The 19,958-nt window shown below is 35.3% G+C and overlaps 1 protein-coding gene across 4 annotated transcripts in view; it reads right to left on the bottom strand.

Moving 5' to 3' along the window:
- The window catches only part of astn1 (astrotactin 1), a 410,547-nt gene that overhangs the window by 182,224 nt on the left and 208,365 nt on the right, over positions 1-19,958 (bottom strand). For all 4 annotated transcript variants that reach the window (XM_003197882.7, XM_021467632.3, XM_017351897.4 and 1 more), the window contains 2 exons: positions 11,566-11,732; positions 6,926-7,120 (listed from right to left, as the gene is read on the bottom strand). In XM_003197882.7, coding sequence (XP_003197930.4) covers positions 6,926-7,120; positions 11,566-11,732 — 362 coding nt within the window. The remainder of the gene's footprint in view (positions 1-6,925; positions 7,121-11,565; positions 11,733-19,958) is intronic.

Genomic DNA, 19,958 nt, shown 5'->3' with positions numbered 1-19,958 from the left:
TGAAGCGCCAAAGGAAACACACGGCATGTGTAAGTTTAAAACAGAATAATAAACAACTTCAACCTCTCTGGATGGGTTTTAGCTGGCAGTTGCTCTCTCTTTTCCCTGTTGCATCATTTTGGAATGAGATGAATCAAAAGTACCTCTGTACGTATATGTTTAATTCCTCCTGAATTTATCCAGGGTACATTGCATACATATGAGTTGATGTAATATCGAAGTATAAATCATTTACGATATTACATCTCACATATTTTAAGAGAAGACCATGGGGTGAAATCCATAAGCAGCTTCGATATTCTTGTGTGAGGCATTTCAGCATAAAAAACTTTGTCTTGGCACTGGAAATTTTTTAAATTTTTTAACATAGCGCCAAATGTACTAAATCAATCTGTAATATAAAGAACTCATTTAACATTTAAAGTCATTGGGGCCTATCATACACCCGTCGCAAGAAGACGCAAGACGAATTGTTGCTTTTTTTTTCAGACCAGAGCAACAGTATTTTTCTGCCACATTGTTTTAATAGCAAGTCCATTTGTGCCACTTTGTGGACTCATGGGTGTTCCAGTCTAAAAAGGAGGTGCGTAAGGGCGCATTGTTGGTGTGTTGCTATTTTGAGAAACTGAAATAGACTGTACCATTGACCAACTGAAAGCTGGTCTAAAGTACAGCACAGAGCCCATTAGTTATGCACCTGTGCGGGTCCAAACACTTACACATTGCTTAATACACACAGAGGATGTACAGCAACACATAAATATCTTTACATACAGTATTAAGGAAAAAATTTAAGGATTAAATTGTTCCAAAAATGATTATTTTCTACATAAATTTAAAAACCACTACATGCATGCTTTCATATCGGGGGATTTTTTCAGTTAATTCATGAAAATTTGCAATTGTAAAATGTTATTAATATTATTATGACTATTATTTATTATTTGCATATTTATATTTATTTTAATTTAAAACAAATTTAGATTTTTCCACCTGTCAGGCATATTAGAACTGAATTTAGAAATAGTTTTGAAACAAATCTTTGCGCTTAACAAACTAAATTAAATATATAGGCTGATGGATGTCTTCAGTGGAGTACGAACAACACCATTTCCTTTCCACAGAAGTAATGGAGTTAAGTAAAGCGTAAAGGTAAATTTAAGAGGTCTGTTTCTGTCTTGTTTTCTCGCTAGCGAAGCGTTTAGTTTTTTCACTTACAAAGTCCGCCATGTAAATAGCAAATGGGGCAGAAGGACGGGGGTTTGAGCTAGTATCATGAAAGAAAGTGGAAGTGGTGGTTGAGTGGGGTGGGGGGTGGTGGTGTGATGTGTCGCGGGCGAAATGAAGAGGGTTAGGGAGGTTGCATGTGAGGAGAGTGTAAAATTGGTAAAATGAGATGCATATTAAGCCCTGCCCATAACTCATCGAGAGAATAAGCACAAACCTGTTAGAATATGCAGAAGGGTGCAAAGCATATTTTTCCATCCTTAATATTGCAAAAGTGGATTCGGACACACCCTTAATGCTTTTGCGCCATACGCTTTAGACTTTGAACTTAGATAGTTAAAATAGAGCCTATTTAGTCATGTGCAAATACACCTTTCGACGTAGAATTATTTTAACAAATTAACAAAGTTAAAAAATAATATTAGTTGTGCTACTAATGCTTATGCAAAGAAAATGTTTGTGAATGAATGAATGAATGAATGAATGAATGAATGAATGAATGAATGAATGAATGAATGAAAACTGAAATAAAAGCAAAAACTTTGAAAAGTTAGGATTGCAAAATTTGGTTAGAGTTGGTTAGCACTTGGACTCATTAAAAATACAAATAAAAAATAATGAACTACAAATGATAAATAAATAAATAAATAAATAAAATGAAAAATAATAAAATATAAATATAAAAAACTACAAAAAAAAAATATTTTTAGATTGATGTATACAAACTGTAGTCTATAGTTTAAATGGTTGATTCATTCACAGCATTCATCAAAATGTTTGTTCATCCACACTGTTCACTTTAAAGATTACCATGACTCTAGAAGATCAAACAGCATTTAATTTCCCTCCACTGCTGCTTCTGATCACCAGAATTTTGACCATTTCCTCAGGTCTGAAATTAATTGTTGAAGAACTGCAAGACCCTATGAAGGATTAATGAACTTGCCATGGCCTCCTTTTGTTCAGCTGGAGAACCAGTAGCTTTAGTTGGCCCAATTAAGCCCCATTAAACCAAACTTGCTTATGGTCACTTTTAATTTACTCCTTACCATTCCACATAATTGGAGCACACATGAGGTCTGGCCTCTCAAAAGGTGGAGAGAACAGCACAGAGAGTAAGTCCTGGAGCACGAGGGGCGGTTGTGCTTTTCAAAGGCTGTCTAAACCCTACTTCTCTCCGGGTGCCTCTAAATGAGATCAGAGCTTTTGAGATTTCGCTTCTTGATAATATTAACTCTCCTCCACCATTTCTCCATCACCCAAGCCTCCCTCCCTCACTACCACGCCAATCAAACCATGTTGAGTAAACGGATAAACTGCTGCAGGAAACTGCTTCTGCAAGACCCTGTGATTAATTTGAAGGCAACAATGACTTTGGAAGGTGACCTTTAGGCTGAACTGACCGCAGAGTAAATCGCATGCTTTTTTCCAATTAGAGAAAACTTCAAAGTGTCTTTGTGTTTAACTAGATCAAGACTTTGCTGTGTTCAGTTTCACATGAATAATGCTGTTATTGAATAAGGCTTAATGACCAGATAGCACAACTGTAATGCATTAAAGATCTACAGTTAAATTTTGGACAACCACATACTCATTGGCCATTTTATTTAATTCACCTTGCTAGCACCAAACTGCAAAATAAATAAATAAATAAATAAATAAATAAATAAATAAATAAATAAATAAATAAATTAAATTCTTAACATTTAAGGGATGATGGTACATTTTTAAAAATGACATTTATTGCTTCTGTCTTCTAAATAGCACACTTTTTTTAACAGAGACTTCTTGAAGGCCTTATTTAACTTTGCATCAAAGGCGTTGTATGTAAGTTTTTGACTCTTTTAAAGCATAAAAAATACTACAATGTGTTTACAGATATTTAAGAAACATGCCAAGTGAACATTGTTGTTTATATAAAAAAATGCTGAAGTCAAATATTTTGCATTTAAAATGTGTGTTATGTGCCAGAATGTCTGTCTTTGTTTTGGTTGTTTTAACCCACCCACTGTCACTTTAGCCAATTATATTTCAGCAACCGGGGTTGGGTTGGTGGAAAACCGCATTCATTCATTTATTCATTCATTCAGAAAGGCTCTCAAAGCATGCTTCAGTGACCGAAATGCGACCTCTGCTGGACAGTAGCACACTAAAATGAGACCCAGATTAAGAGTTCCACATGAGGTTATTAATTAGCAAATAATATAAATATAAGGAGCCTAAACATTAGGTGAGCAATTGGAACCTCGTTTCCTAACAAAAAACTACGTGAAGAGATTTGCAGTGATAAGCAATTTGCCTGACATAAATTTAAATACAGCCATTCAGAAGCACAGAATATGCACTCACGCACGAAATGGTAAGGTTTATAACCTAATAAATATATATATTAAACTATCTGGTACTGCTTTTAGTAGTACGGCAATGCATGTAATGTAAAATTGCATTCAAACTCACAGTATTAGCATTTAACACTGAATAAAGCTCATCATAAAGATTATTGTCAGTTTTCTGTTGGTCAGGTGCAAGAAATAGAAGCCGTTTCTAATACATCCCATCAATTCGAGGAATTGGTCAGAGCAAAATCTGCTTTTAATATAGAAAATATTTATTCTACCGTGTGCTGTTGCTTTTATATAGAACACGGTTTAAATCAGCCTTTAGGCTTGATACTCCTGCTCCTGGTCCTCAATCTGGCAACTTTTCATATTTCACTGTTAGTAATATAGTTAATATATTAAATGCCATTAAAATCTCTAATGACAAATATTAAACAAGACATTTACAAATTAATACAATAAGCATGTAGATAAGATGTGATTATTTAAAAACAGTTTTCATTCATTTTTATTTATGCAAATAGCCTATATTTACCCATGTCTAATTTACAGTAAATAAGGTCTCGACAATTCATGTAAACAATTTTTTTTTTCAGAGAAGATGCTCAGCTGAAGCATATTAGGTGTACATAAAGGCAACTCCTGGCAGTAAAATGGACTCACTGGTATTTTTGCTCACCCCCAGGTTCCAAGTGGGACTCGAATTGACATATATAGTAGGAATATATATGTTTATTTCTCATTTAAGGAAGGTGGATTGAATTTGTGTTAGTGGGCTATGCAAGCTTCTGAAGCGACTATAGTTTACCCCCTTATTCTAATGCTTAGTTTTAACTTCCACAGATCATCTTGATCAGGGGTCTCAAACTCGCGGCCCGCGGGCCATTTGCGGCCCTCAGTGCAATATTTTGTGGCCCGCACCGACTACTGTACACTGACAGAATCAGCGGAGCCGGGAGAGAGAGCGCTCCCCGCTCCGCTGATTCTATCCGTACACAGCGGTCACTGGCATTCCCCGCCCGCCGTGTAAACAAAGGGGCGGGGATGCCGGTGACGTCACCACGTACCCCGCCCCTTTGTTAGACGCTGTGACGGGCAGGAGGTGTTGATTTATACTTCTGCGTCAAACACCGGCATATGCTACGGCGCTGACGCATAGTCCTTCGCCGTGGCCGTCGCCGTCACTGACGTGCACCTCTCAAAAATTGTAACTATCTGCCCACTATCGCAAGCTCTGTGATTGGTCGGCTTGCTAGCGCCGACGAGTCTGGGCGGGACCGAGAGCCGCGAGAATGGCGCGAGCGATTGTTTACAAGTGTGGAGTCCCTTAAAGCAGCTCCGGATGGAAAGTTTTGTTCTGTGTTTACCTCATGGTAAAAGTTGTTGCACGTCCGCCGGTTCCTGCCTCAAAATGAGCGAGTTTGAGTCACTTGTACATCCAGGAGTGTTCAGAATAGCAAAACAGAAACGAAGAAACTCGACACAGAGGAACATTTACACCTCACTGCCCACTAGCATTTCGGAAGTGTTAATGCAGACCAACAGAGACAGCGCGCAGAAGTATAAATGCACAGCTGCACGCGTTGCCTGCGCCGTGAATTGCGCCGGTCACTTGACGCAGAAGTATAAACCAGACAGGGAGGGAACTCGCGCCGGCCAGAACCAAGGTAAGCTGTTCCCGCCCCTGCAGCCTGCCACCTACCTAGCTACAGCCTGCATCTTATATATATTATAGGTAGATACAGACTGGTACAGACTGATGTGACTGGAGTGGGGTGGGGGTGTTTTATTTATACATATATATATATATACATATATACATATATAAGATTTGTGAGAAGAAGCGCTGTCAAGTCTCTGGCCGCAAGAAGTAGGCAAAAGATTCCATGTTCAGAAGAACTGTTCATAATCTTCACTCAATGTTCTATTAACGTCCAGGACACTTCATGTTCAGAAGAAATAATTAAAACTGTTAATAATGACATTTGAGGACTTTTTTTTGTGAAATCCCTTATGCGGCCCAGCCTCACCCAGACTTTGCCTCCTGCGGCCCCCAGGTAAATTGAGTTTGAGACCCCTGATCTTGATTATAAACTTGTTCAGTTTTATATAAAAGTCAGTAAATTTATTGGCAAAAATGCAAATTATTTAAAAATATGCAAACTGATTTATTTACAATACAGTTTGTAAAGTAATATTTTCAGGTTTTAGTATGTATGTAGTATGTTTGCATTGTAAAAAAAAAATAATAATAATAAAAATTTAAAAGTTATTGTTTTTCATCTCATGTTTTTAGTTTTTAATTACTAAACTCCCCAAATCATTTTTCATGAATCCATAGAATTTTAGTTTTTTTAAAACTCTGCACAATAGCTAGACATATCTGTAGACTCTGACTGGTTCTACACGCCTAAAGACACCAAATTATTGTCATGTATTTGCCTAATTGGATTTTTGCACTATTGAGTAATTGATCAGTTGTATCTAATAAAGTTATGAATGAGTGAATGGATGATGGTGTGACAACTGATTTGAATAGTCTTTGTTTGAGACAATGCTCCAAATATGCTTTCAGAAGTTGGCAGATCCAAAAATATCAGCAAACAAAATTTCCCAATTCTAAAAGATATAGTAGGTAAAAAAATAAAAATAAAACATTGGACAGGCCAAGAATTGGCTAGGGAAGGCTAGGTCCGTGTGCTGGCACATATTTAAACTAATACACTATTCATACCTTTACATGTGTACATGTTACATATGGATTTCTTGCTGTGAATCTTAATAAATATGATTTTACGTTAAGTATCAGACTTGCCTTTCATATTGTTTTTTCAAGCCATTATATAAAAGCCGTTTTTCAGAGACATGATAAAGTGAGTGGTGTACATGCAACGACTTGTCATTTCTTGATCTCATTCTCCTCTCCTTGTATCTTGTAACTTTCCACTGTCCTCACAATGATGTAGGCAATAAAATAATATAATTAAACAGGTATATACACTACTTATATTTAATATTTGTATCTAAATATATTTTAAAATATTACTGAACACATATTTTAGTACATCAGAAAATTAAAGATTTTATACACATACTGTATTTATAAGTTGTAAAATACATGCATGCCATACTGTATGTATACCACCGTGTTTATTTATATAGAAAGACAAAAAAAAATGAAATGAAATGAAATTAATTTAAATTAAATTATGCTGAACTGGAAATAGGAGCCATTGACTTCAAAGAGAAATCAAATCAAAGAGCAATACAATAAGACAATTCACCACCACATTATCTCAGCACAATCTGTGAAATGGGTCAACATAAGTCATCTTTTAGTGAACATAGTAAAACCTCACCTAAAAGTGGCTTTTAGTATCTGTCCAGATGTGATCTCTTTGGTGTGGTTATTATAGCCATAAAAGAGGTCTCCAAACACAGTCTGGTTGGCTGGGATGTCGGCTGTGTCCCCGCAGTCCAGTCCCTCTGTGCAGGCCTCAGACAGTGGCTGACAAGAGCGGCCATCTGACCCTCTCTTATAATCTTCAATGCATCTGCAAACATCAGGAGGAATGAGGAGAAAAAAGAAGAAGATATAAACACATCAGAGATAAAAAAGAGTGCCTTTCTGCCTATATACTGTAAGATAATACTGAGCACTGTCAGAGGTTAAAATAATTTCATTCTTTAATACTTTTTGTTCCTTATTTTGATCATTTTCAAATCTATGAAATTTAAGAAAAAAAAATCTAAAACGCGTAGATATATTATTTAATTTATCTGTTATAAAATTTAATTGTATTATTTTAATACATTAATGAAATAAAATCTATAATCATTTTATATGTGCCTATTTAACTTTAAATTTAAAAATCTCTCCATATATGTGTAACACTAGGATGCATGACAACGGTGATGAGGATCCATGTGCAGTTTATTTAAGAAAATAGTCAGGCAGGCAACAGTCAAAACAGGGGCAAACAGGAGCATAGAGGAAATGAACGATAGTAGTCAGAGTCACAGGTGAATGGTCAGGACAGGCGGCAAAGCAGCATACACTGGTCCCTCGTTAATTGCAGGAGTTGCGTTCTAAAAATAGCCCATAGTACGTGAAATCCACAAAGTAGTCTGCTTTTATTTTTTATACACTTAATGCACCTAATACATTTTTCTCAGATAGGCCTTAACATTTTCACACTTTTCTCTCTTGTTTAAACACTTGCGTAACTTCTACCTTCCTTCAGCATGTCAAAAAGTCAATTTTTTTGTGCGATGGCTAGCATCTTCATCTGCTTTTTAGGTGCTACTATGAGTGACTTTGACGGTGCAGAATGTTTCATCTACATTGTGCAGTTTGTAGGGGAGAAAACTTGCAAACATACAATACAGCACTTCAGAGTGCCACTGCTAGCGATCGAAGATTCAGGTAAACTTGGCAAGCTGAACGCATTCTGTACTGTACAGGAGACACAGCACGGAAGAGATTGATTGACAATGGTTTACAGCAAATCAGGACGGAGAACAGAATGCGCTAATTAGGACGCTGAACACAATGTGATAATCGGGGTAAAGAACACAATGCTTTGTAAAAAAAAAAAAATAGTTTGTCAAAATGGACTAAAAATAGTCAAATTGGACTAAAAAATATGCAAAACCGCGAAAGGTGAACCACGTTATGGCGAGGGACACCTGTATGATAAAACAAAGCAAAGCTCAAAACCTAAGAAAGGCAAAATAAGAAAAACGCTTAGTCATGTTCACAGAATAACAAGACTCAGCAATGTGAGTGTGAAAGGTGTAAATATAGTCCATGTAAAAATTCAATGATGAACTTCTGTTGTGTGTTTGTGTTAGTGTCTGAATGACTAAAAGACTTAGGTGTGACAAGAGTGATTCGAGCAATGACATCTGGGAGTTGTAATTTGTTTCAGTGGCAGAATTTTAGTTCTCCATCAATCTGCTTTATCGCTGGTGATCATAACAATATGCATGCCATTAATGCATACATTCTATTTATACAGAAAATGCAGAGACTTAGTATAATAAACTAAACAAAACAAAAAAAAGACAAAATACACGTATTTCAATTTTTTTTTCAGTTAAATACATATATTTATTACTTAAAATTCTAAAATATGTATTGTGAGTCATGTTGTGTACTGTAATGCATTTGTGTTTATTAAATAATAATAACTCCTAGCCATTCATTAATAAAAAAAATTATGTTAATTCATTCATTCATTCATTCATTCCTTCATTTCGTTTTTTTTTGTTTGTTTGTTTGTTTGTTTGTTTCACGTCATGGAGAAGAACAATGTAAAGCAGTAGTACATTCAAAACTACTCTGAGATGCAGGTAATAAGATTGACAATTCTTTTTATTTTCTGCAAAACAGTATCATCCCAGCAGTGTGACAGTTCACGGGAGTCGTTTATATTTATGGGCCTTTGAAACGTCGCTGTCACGTCTGTTCTGTTCTACACAAGCTAACAGAGAGAAAGAGGCGTCAGGGCTTAAACGCTCAGTCTCACTTCTCCTGGTAACACTACAGTTTTACAGGAAACTGTCATCACATCCGCATCACAGACAACCATTTAAGTGGCTTCGGATTGCCTGTCACATTATCAGGATCTCGAGAGGAAAAGAGAATTATGCACATTTGCCACCTTTAGCTGTAACAGCGAATGATCTCAGCCACTCTGAATAGGTCACACTGGGCGTTTTAGAGAAGATGTAAGAAGGTAGCTATTTATTTTGGTTTTTACATTCTCAGACTTTTAAAGGAAAGTCTGAAAAGAATGGTGCTGTGTGATGCATGTGATGTTGTGTTACTGTGACAGGACAGAAAACATATCTTTCTTCTTATATATATATATATATATATATAAAGCACAAAGCTGAAAATTATTTACAACTTTACAGTGGTGTAAAATAACATATTACAAATACTCAAAATACTGTAATCGAGTAGTATTACGAGTAGTAATTTCTCAGAAATTGTAGTTTAACAAGTTTTTTTTTTTGCACTTTTACTTTCCCTTCAGAACATTTTTAGTGCTGTATCTGTACTTTTACCCAACTAGTTTTTTTCAAACTGCAATCAATGCTTTATTTTTTCTTATCTATGGCGATTGGCTAAGTACAAAATCAGTCCTGTCATTCCCATCCAATCAAATCACACATAGAATGTAAATCGCATAATACTGATCTAACTCAAGTCCTGGGCACTTCGTAATTGCAGCAAAACATCTGGAAGCATTAAAAAGTGTCCAAGAAGAGGTCCAAAATCTTTACACACAATAACCCAGAGACTGCTTAGACTATATCACTGATGGGAAGATGAAGGATGTTTACTGTATGATGACTGAAATCACCAAATGGCCCTAAACAATCACTAAATGCACTACAGAATGTTACGTTTTCAAATACATGCACAAATTGCTTGTAAATACATTAGCCTTTCCTAGTGTAATACTCAGAGCTATTTTTTTAGTCATAATTTGAGTAATATTTACAACAGATACTTTTACTTTGCTTGCACTGCATTTTTGAGCAAGAAATGGTACTAAAGTATGATTATTCTGTACTCTTTCCACCAATGCAACTTTAGTAAAGATAAAATTTTTTATCATGAAATTAAGATGAAGATCGGGACCTCAACCTCATTTATGTTTATTTATTGCTTTTATGCAGACTCATTTTTTTGCATTTTATGTTTAGAGGGAAACTAACTCAAAAACAGCATTTATTACATTGTTTCTTTCAAAACTATTCTTGTATTTATTGTTGCCTTTTCTTGAAGTTTATTTTGGATAAAATTAATGTTAGGTTTAATACCTGGCACATACTGGTAGCAAAGAGCATAGAAACACCAAGAGGCAACACTAGCAATTTGGGAAACAGCCACTACATAGTGTGGCAGCCATTTTGGAATGAAAATTTCAATAGAACAACAGCATATTATAAGTCTGTAAAATAAACTATTTAAAGTGCTGTTAATTGTGATAGTAAGTGTTGTATTGTCGTCTTTCAGGTTGTATCTCAGCTTTAATGCGCTTTTTAAAAAATAAATAAATAAATAAAAACCAAAGCAGCTGCTTGCCATAAGGACAGCAATAAGATCCAATAGACAGCTGATCGCTCTTACTCCGAAATGGCGGAATCCGGGGCTGTTGCTGGGCGCTGCTGTTGCAATGGAACGTTCTATTGAGTGTCACCTCTTGGCGATTCTATTCTATGCTCTTTGCTGGTAGTCATCCATAGTACAAAACAAAACAAAACAAAACAAAACAAAACAAAACAAAAAACTAAACTAAACTAAACTAAACTAAACTAAACTAAACTAAACTAAACTAAACTAAACTAGATTACAGAACATTATGCTTGTCAATGTTACTGTTTTTACTGGAAAAAAAAGTTTAAAAACAGTAATAATGATAAAGAGTGGATGTATCTTTATATATCGATGACCTAAAATCAGTACCAAAACCATAGCACCATAGTTTTTTTTTTCTGCGTGTGACAAAGATGCTTTTGCAAGCTACAAAAACAAAACAAAAAAAAAAAACACTGTACATTTACCTTGCATGCACTTACAACATTTTTAGCAATTAAATGTGTGATTGTAAGTTCCAACTAGCAATTTCAGATTTGCCAGTTTTCAGTTTAAATCCACTTTCCTGCTCACTTCAAATAAAGCCATAAATGCGCGAGTAGGTAAAATGTGCGCCAATTCACACAAACAGCCCCTGTGGACTGAGAAAATATGTGTAAAAATAGTTACTGTAAGTTGCTGTGAATGGCATGAATAATCAACTGAACAAACCATAATGCACTTGCTGTGAATTTCAGGCCATTATTCAAAAGAAAACTGCAGTAATTCAGTCTTCAGAAACAGCAGGCGTAAATACCAACGCACTCCCTGCTGCATGACTGAAACCGTGAAAAAAAGAAGCCCTGTTAGCGTGTCCAGATCTGGATGTAAAGTGTGTAATCTCACCCGCAGAACATCTGGATGTTGTAGAGAGTGGGATCCTCCTCCAGAGGTGCCAGCTGCTGGAGGCACAGCTGCTCACAGCCCCCATTAAAGCCGTCCGAGCAGTCAATGCCAATGTGGTGGTCATAGCAACCGGTGCCATCCTTCATCGGGCTCAATCCAGGAGGACACTGAGAAGACAAACAAACAAAAAATCTCTTTTGTATCATGATTACTCATTATCTTTGGTGTGTGGCAATTTTGGCTGATAACACAGCTTATTGATCATTAGTTTCAGTCTCAGACAATCTGTTGGCAGAAGAAGAAAGCCATAATGTTTACATATATATTTATTAGAGTGTATTATTTTACTGATTATCATATGGAGTGCCTACAAGACACATCTGCTCACATCTGACTACACATCCCATAACGCCCTGGACTGATGCAGCTCACAGCTGTTGGTCATTTATCGGACTCTGACATCACAGCACATTACACACACTATTTAAAAATACTGTTTTTAACTTAAGTACATTAAGCATATTTTTGCAGATATTTAAGAAACATACCCTGCTGAAAAATCCAGCTTAAACCAGCCTAGGCTGGTTGGCTGGTTTTAGCTGGTCGACCAGGCTGGTTTTAGAGGGGTTTTATCCACTTCCAGGCTGGTTTCCAGCCATTTCCAGCCTGGTCTTAGCTGGTCAGGCTGGAAAATGACCAGCAAAATCCAGCTAAAACCAGCTTAACCAGCCTGGTTTAAGCTGGATATAGCTGGTTTTGGCTGGACTTCCAGCTTGGCTAGGCTGGTCAAGCTGGTTTTAGCTGGTCATCTCCCAGCCTGACCAGCTAAGACCAGGCTGGAAATGGCTGGAAACCAGCCTGAAAGTGGCCAAAACCCCTCTAAAACCAGCCTTGGTGACCAGCTAAAACCAGCCAACCAGCTTAGGCTGGTTTAAGCTGGATTTTTCAGCAGGGTACTAAGTCAGGGGTGGCCAACCCTGTTACTGGAGAGCCACCTTCCTGCAGATTTCAGTTGCAACCCATATCAAACACACCTGCCTGTAATTATCACATGGTTTTTAGGTCCTAATTAATTGGTTCAGGTGTGTTTGATATAGAGTATATTGAGTCAATATACTGTTATACTACATAAACTTTTTCTTCTGTCTTCTTCTGAGACTAATTTCTACATGCATTCCTAAACCATTCAAGCTTCAAAAACCAAACTTACACCAGACCTCCAAACTGCACTGACTCAGTTTGTTATCTTTTCCAACTGATCCAACATGTGGTTTTCTGAAAACTGACCAAAAAAATTCAGAAAAGTCATACTGACTTAACATTAGACCAAACTTTGTGACCTCATAACTTTGCACCAGACTGTCATGCAGACTTAAGGTTGGGCTTATTTAACTCAGATTTAACAAATCAATTAAACTCCAACTAACAATCTGCCAATCACTGACGACCTTTCAATTTACTAACCACACCTTAGCGACCACTTATGGAACCCTAGCTGCTGTCCTATAAACTTCCATTGTAAAAAAAAAAAAAAAAAAAAAAAATCCACTTTACATTGGACATACTAATAGAATACTAATCCATACAAGCAATATACTAATGCAGTGTTTCTCAACCACATTCTTGGAGGACCACCAACACAGCATGTTTTGGATGTCTCCTTTGTCTGTCACCCATTACAGGTCTTTCAGTCTCTGCTAATGAGCTGATGATCTAAATCAGGTGTGTTAAGGAGACATAAAAAATGTGCAGAGCTGGTGGTTCTCTGTACTAAACACTGTACTAATCTCTACTAAAACATACTAACAAACATACTAAAAATATACTAATACATACTAGAAACATATTAAAAGCATACTAATCCATACTAACAATTTCCATAAACACAAAAACATACTAATCCTTACAAAAAAAACTTACTAACAAACGTATTAATCAAACAAGCAACATGCTGATTCATCCTATAAATATAATATCTAATAGCTAATAGCTAATTCATATTAACATCGTGCTAAAAACATGCTAGTTTTTACTAAAAACATGCTAGAAACATGCTGATTCATAACCATGCTAATTTATGTTAGCAATCACCTTGCAATCCCTCAGATCACCCTAGCAACCATCTAGCACCACCTAAGCAACCACCTATAATACCCTAATTGCCTAGCAATGCCTTAGCAACCACCTAGTAATAACTCAAAACACCTTAGCAATCACCTAGCAGAAAACATGCTGATCCATACTAGAAACATGGTAACATACTGTATATGTAGTTATCTTTTGATGCCAACTGTTTCAATCTTCTTAAAAACTACTTCAATTATGTAAACTTTTAAATTACTTCAACCATTAGGCTTTCTCAGGCCACCATAACGTTTGTCCGTAAAATTTACTTGTCTAGTTTTCTTATAAAAATGTGCATTCTGTGTTGGAATGTCTGTCTTTGTTTTGGTCTCTATAATCCGCCCACTGCCAATTATATTGCGTCACCCCAGGTTGCCTTGGTGGAAAACACAGAGTATTTCTTTTCAGTCATGAAGGCTACCTCAATGTATATGGACAGCAACAGTCTCCAAAATAAAAATTTTAGGTGATGTTTAGGACAAAAACATTAAAAATATTCCTTTTTTATGTCATCACACACAGTTAGGACACAGTGTAATTATGCTCACTCCTGTTGGTGTTGTCAATCTGGCAACCTGCATTTTTGTGAAGTCATCAGAGGAGGGACCAGGTGAAAAAGCGTTTTGAATTAAGACCTAGTTCAACCACTGGGTGTCATTCTTACATACCACACATTTAAAAGCCCTGTGAAATTTAAATAAAGGGGTTTTTATGCTAGTATCAGCATGCTAATTTAAAGCATATGCTCTAAAACACTGAAAATTCCACATTTAGAATATATTAAACTAATATGAAAAGCATCCAGAGCTTGAAGTTTGTCACTTTCCTCTAACAGATCAACAATATTTCTGACATGACCTCATTCTTCAGTTTCACATCCAATCTTCCTATCAATCAAATACTCTTTAGTATCTAACATGTGCCGCCCCCATCAAGATGATTCTCATTTGCTTTTGATTTCATGCACTTGATTTTGACCACTCTCACTGACTGAATTGTGATAAAATAAAACAATATTGGCTGTTTTTTTTTCTTTTCTTTTTTTTTAATTTTTTTGCTAATAAAGGGGATGGGGCTATATGTCTCGCCCTATTCTAATGTTTAATATTTAGTTTTTTTTTTTTTTTTTTTGGTCTACAGCATATTTATGTATATGTACATATATTAATTTAATTGTTTTTTTTTTTTTAACAGTGTTTTAATGTTTTTCAGCGGAATTATAAATAAATACAGGTTAATTTTTCAAAAACGCCATTCCCAGCTCTGAAGTTACAGCTTCCTTCCAAACTGCATGTCTGTTTTCCCTGTCTTGTCCCCAAGCTAGGGATGGCAAATTCACACAATACTTTCTGTCAGCTTTAGGCTTCATAGGGGATTTGACAGGTTGATTTTCACCTGCGTGGAAAATGGGATAAAATACACCTTCACACTTTAAGTTATAAGCTTCGTATACCCTTGCTTGCAGCAGGTGCTTATACAGTACAGTACAACTAAAAAGCTTACTTGAGACAACCTGAGAGTGTGGAGAAAGGTTTTCTTGCAAAAGCATCGCTTCTCAGGAAGCCATATTTTTCAACCGCAAAGCAAAACAATAGGAAATCTCCAGTATTTTGGTAAGGTTGAAATTTATACAAAAGAACAAGCTTCTCTACAATTAGTCACTCACTATTTGAAAGTCATTAAAATGGGAGGTTGAAAGGGCATAATTTTCGCTCACAGTGGGCGTTGATTCACATACAAAGCAGCTGTTATAACGAAAAATGCATTAAATGAGTAAAGCTCTTTCAACAAAATGAAACACATTCTTTATCCTAATAAATCGCTGATTCTTTTATTTCTATTGATATGAGGCATTTGAAGAAATTACAAACAAATAGCAAAACTTTTTAACAGCTGTTCTCAATCCTGGTTACAGAGAGCCTCCACACTGTATTTCAAGTGTCTCATTTGTTTAATTTAGATAACTAGCTCATTAGAAAAGAGCTCCAACAAGAGCTCTTTCTCAAATCCAAGAACACAGAGAACACACTTGTAGTCTTGTGGAGAGCTGTCTTGCCAGGTTACCTCTAAAGAACAAACTCGGAAGATCTCGAACTGTGAAATGCAATGCTGCGTTCTCCCTAATGGTCACATGACCTTCACATAGTTTTAACTGAAAATGATTTAAACATTCATACAACGTTTTAATGTTTTTCTCCTTTTCAATACATATAACATGCACAAAAACCTTATAAATATACTTTGCACAATACAAATAACAAAGATTTTAATACAAGTTTCAGTAAACAAACTTCCTTAATATGTTTATTCCTTTATTAAGATTTTCATGTTAATGCTTACTTTCACTCATTTAGGGAAACTCCTGAGATAATCTCTAAACTTTATTAATAGTCAGGTATAGTATGCTGCTCTTCCCATCTTTTTTATTCAGTTGCAATGACTTTTGGTACTTCGAGCAAATTTTGTGCTTAATCGATGCCACCGTGATATCAAGAACACATCCAGGAACTTTTACACATCTTCTGTTTTTGCTGTCTTGAGTTTTGAAACTGAACTTTGCCAGCTGAGGATGACATTACATGAGAACACAAGGATGCAAGAACGCAAACAAATGCATATTGAGAAACAGCCAAGGAACTGTGTTGAGACCGACTTGTTCTTTACAAATTATTCACTGCTCTCTACCCCCTGCACAAGGGAATTCGTCTTGAAGTATACTTTATTCAAAAAAAAAAAAAAAAAAGGTAACATTTTAAAAAAGTGGTCCATTAGGTCCATTATTTAATGATAGTTTATATTTACTTACATGAACAAACAATTTCTAATAAATGTACAACTGTATTTATAAATATTTGTTAATGTTAGTAAGTTAAATCACGTCAAGTTAAATCAAGTCAAGCTAAGTTAAGTAAAGTTAAGTTAAATTTAGCTAAGTTAAGTCAAGTCTCTTTAAGGCAAGTCATTTCACTTGGCGGCCATCTTTGAAACGCCTCTTGGGCAGTATGCTTGGGTATTCCGTGTGTATGGGGAAACATCAAAATCTCTAAAACTCTTCGCCAAGATTACGATTACATTACAAATATGGAATCACCAATAAAATTAAACAACAACTGTCTCAAAAGTTTTGTTTCTAAACGTCCCAATCAAACAAGATTGGCATATTTTCAGGTTGCATGCACACTCAAAATGAAAAAGATCACGACACCAACCTCATCCATGGTAGTTTTACAAATTATCATCCTCTGACTAATGATCGTTTGATTGCACTAGTCTTCTGAAAGAATCTTAATGGCAAATCTTATCCGGGAAGTTTGTGGGCATTTGACTAGTTGCTGTCATGTGACGTGCGTTTGACAAGACTTACAGTACCTCGTTCATTTCATATAGATTACAAAACCAGAAAACTTTTGTTTTCAAGCGCACTTGGTTAATTGAAAAATGGAGGTTTTAAGCTTTATGTGTATATATTTCTCATGTCTGTGAAGCAAGTATTCGATGAGATTCCAGTGTGTTTGTTGACCACCAAACTTTCTTAAAAGCACAAATCTGGTCTGAGCTTTTCCTCGGAAAAACAGCAGTCTATATCCATCGCTGATTGGCTCCTGTACTAGTAGGGGCTTCATCCACCATATTGACCGTTACACTTTTTCCCATTCAAAAATATATGAGTGACATGTCTTGTGTATTCTATAGTCTTTGGGTAAGTTAAGTTAAAGAATGTCAGTTTTTGTTAGTTCACGTTAACTCGCGGTGCATTAACTAATGTTAACAAGCCCAAATTGTATATTAATAATGCATTTGTAAATGTTGAAGTATGATTTAATCATGCTGTACAAGATTATTCACACTTATTTAATGTTAGTTAATACATTAACTAACATAAACCAATGAACATTCTAAAGCAGTGTTTCCCAACCTTGTTCGCGATGGCACGCCAACAGTACACGTTTTAAACTTCTTCCTATTCAAACACTTGAATCAAATCATCAGAACATTAGAAGAGACTCAAACATCTTGTGCATGTTACCCTTTGAATTAAACACACTTTCCAACTGGAATCATAGCAGATTCCAGTTGGAATTCCAGTTGTGATTGTCCACAGGGCGTTTACGGTTAAATAGAACAAACTTCTTTAAACAGTGAGAGAAAAAAAAAAAAACTGAATATGCATAGCAGGGGGGGTGCAAGAACCAGGCTTGACAACAGCGGCTTTACAATACAGGACACGCACACTCTAAAACATAAAACAAGAGGTCTGTTACCACTACATAGTTTAATACATTATTGTACCTTAAAAACTCTAAAATGCTGATTAGATTAAAACTTTTAAGTTGCCAGAATAATTTTATTAAGTTTTCAAAACAGGAAGATATTGATAATTACATCACTTTAAAAATGCGACTAATTTAAAGGTAAATATATCTGTCAGTTACTTTAAAATAACATATAACTTGCAGCAACTTTAAAGACATTGGGTTGATAACTCAATTTTTCCACACTAATGGAGTTGTTTTGTATTTTTAAGTCCACGCACTGATGTTATTTTTTATTTTATTTGTAAAACAATGAAAACATTCAAATGTTTTGTATTAAACGTTTTGTATTAAATGTTTTGTATTAAATGTTGTTTAATACAAAATAAAAAAAATACCGGAAAACAAAAATGTTGTTGTTAAATGTATTTCTTACAAGCATGAACAGTAAATTTAAAACAAACAAAAAATTAAACAATTTCAGCTACTCAATTTTTTTGAGGTTCTAAACTTGAAAGTGTGCATGTAATTAAGTACATAACACTGGATTTGTTTTCAAATTTATTACTTATTTCTTTGAGTTCTTGAGTTTTTTGCTATTTAAAAATGCCTCTGATAGAAGAGGAAAAGATTTGGCTAACATAATAAAGTTTGTTGTCTGAACCTCACTTTGTAAGATGTTGTCGCAACTTGAATATATTAATTCAAACTTTTATGTTTTTTTTGTCTAAACAATATTTTTAAAGTGCAGTTAATGTTGAATAAGGAATTTACTAACATGAACAAGCAATGAACAAACATTTATTACAGTATTTATTCATTTTTGTTAATGTTAGTAGATGAAATACAGTTGTTTACTTTTCATGTTAACTCACAGCCCATTAATTAATGTTAACAAGCAGAGTTGGACTTTAAAACTACATCTTGAATAACTATGATTGTTAATAGTGTCCAGTAATTATTCAATGTTTTTTTTTCATGTTTATAAATATATTAAGCAACACTAAATGCATGTCTCATATTGTAAAACAACAAATGGTGATATACTATATACACTTCACCTCTTCGCTTCCTCAGTTTCTTCACTTGCAGGTTGGATGTAGAACACACATTTTCTGACCATCACCTTTTCACTTGACCTCATTCGTATTGGAGATCAAAGCCCAGATGTTGGTAATGCATCTTAGTAGCAAATCTTGTCCCTGGATGCATCCGTATTGATTTTGTCAGTTAGCTACAGCTGACGAGACACCTGATTTATTACCAGCAATGCAGAGAGCACAGGACACCGAGTCTCTTAACTCATCGGTGGCAGATTCCTTAAATCACAGAGTCCCAGTTTGATCAGCTCAATAGAAGACATTATTAAAGAAAGGAGAGGGTAGCTTGACAAAAAGCAAATTTTTCAGACGATTTACCCGCTCATCATTATTGGGCATTATTGCATGCTTTACAAATACACAATGAAAGATTTATGGCATAGAAATGTATAACTACTGAGTTAGTTTTTTTTGTTCCTGAAAGACTAAGAGTGTGTAAACAAGAGTAAGCAGTGATTTTATTAGTTGTAAAGTCTGATTTATCACAATTATTATTATTATTACTATTATTATTATTATTATTATTACATTATATTCAGTAAATTGGAAGATTTGATAAGTATGTTAGTTAAAAACAAGACATAAGAATAAAAGTGTATTTTTATTAAATAGACAAAATATTACCACCCACTTCAAATGTTAACACTCAATTGAATGGACGTTATCAGTGGTAATCAGCTGATAGATATAGGCCAGTAGGGGCCTTTTGCATCAACTGGTATAGGCTCAGAAGGCTGTTTTCATCCATCTACATGGTTAATCAGGTAAACTAATAGAGAAGAGTCCAGATCCAGGTCTGTATTCACATTACTGTGATGGTTGGGTTTAGGGTTGAGGTAGGGGTGGATGTTAATAAGTGAAGTTTAATATGTTAAGCTAATTTTGAGAGGAGTACACGCTCATGATTGACCCAGCT

This window comes from Danio rerio, chromosome 2 (assembly GCF_049306965.1).
Source record: "Danio rerio strain Tuebingen ecotype United States chromosome 2, GRCz12tu, whole genome shotgun sequence".
NCBI lineage: Eukaryota > Metazoa > Chordata > Actinopteri > Cypriniformes > Danionidae > Danio > Danio rerio.
The sequence above is the reverse complement of the archived record's forward strand: the minus strand, read 5'-3'. Positions and strand labels throughout refer to the sequence as shown.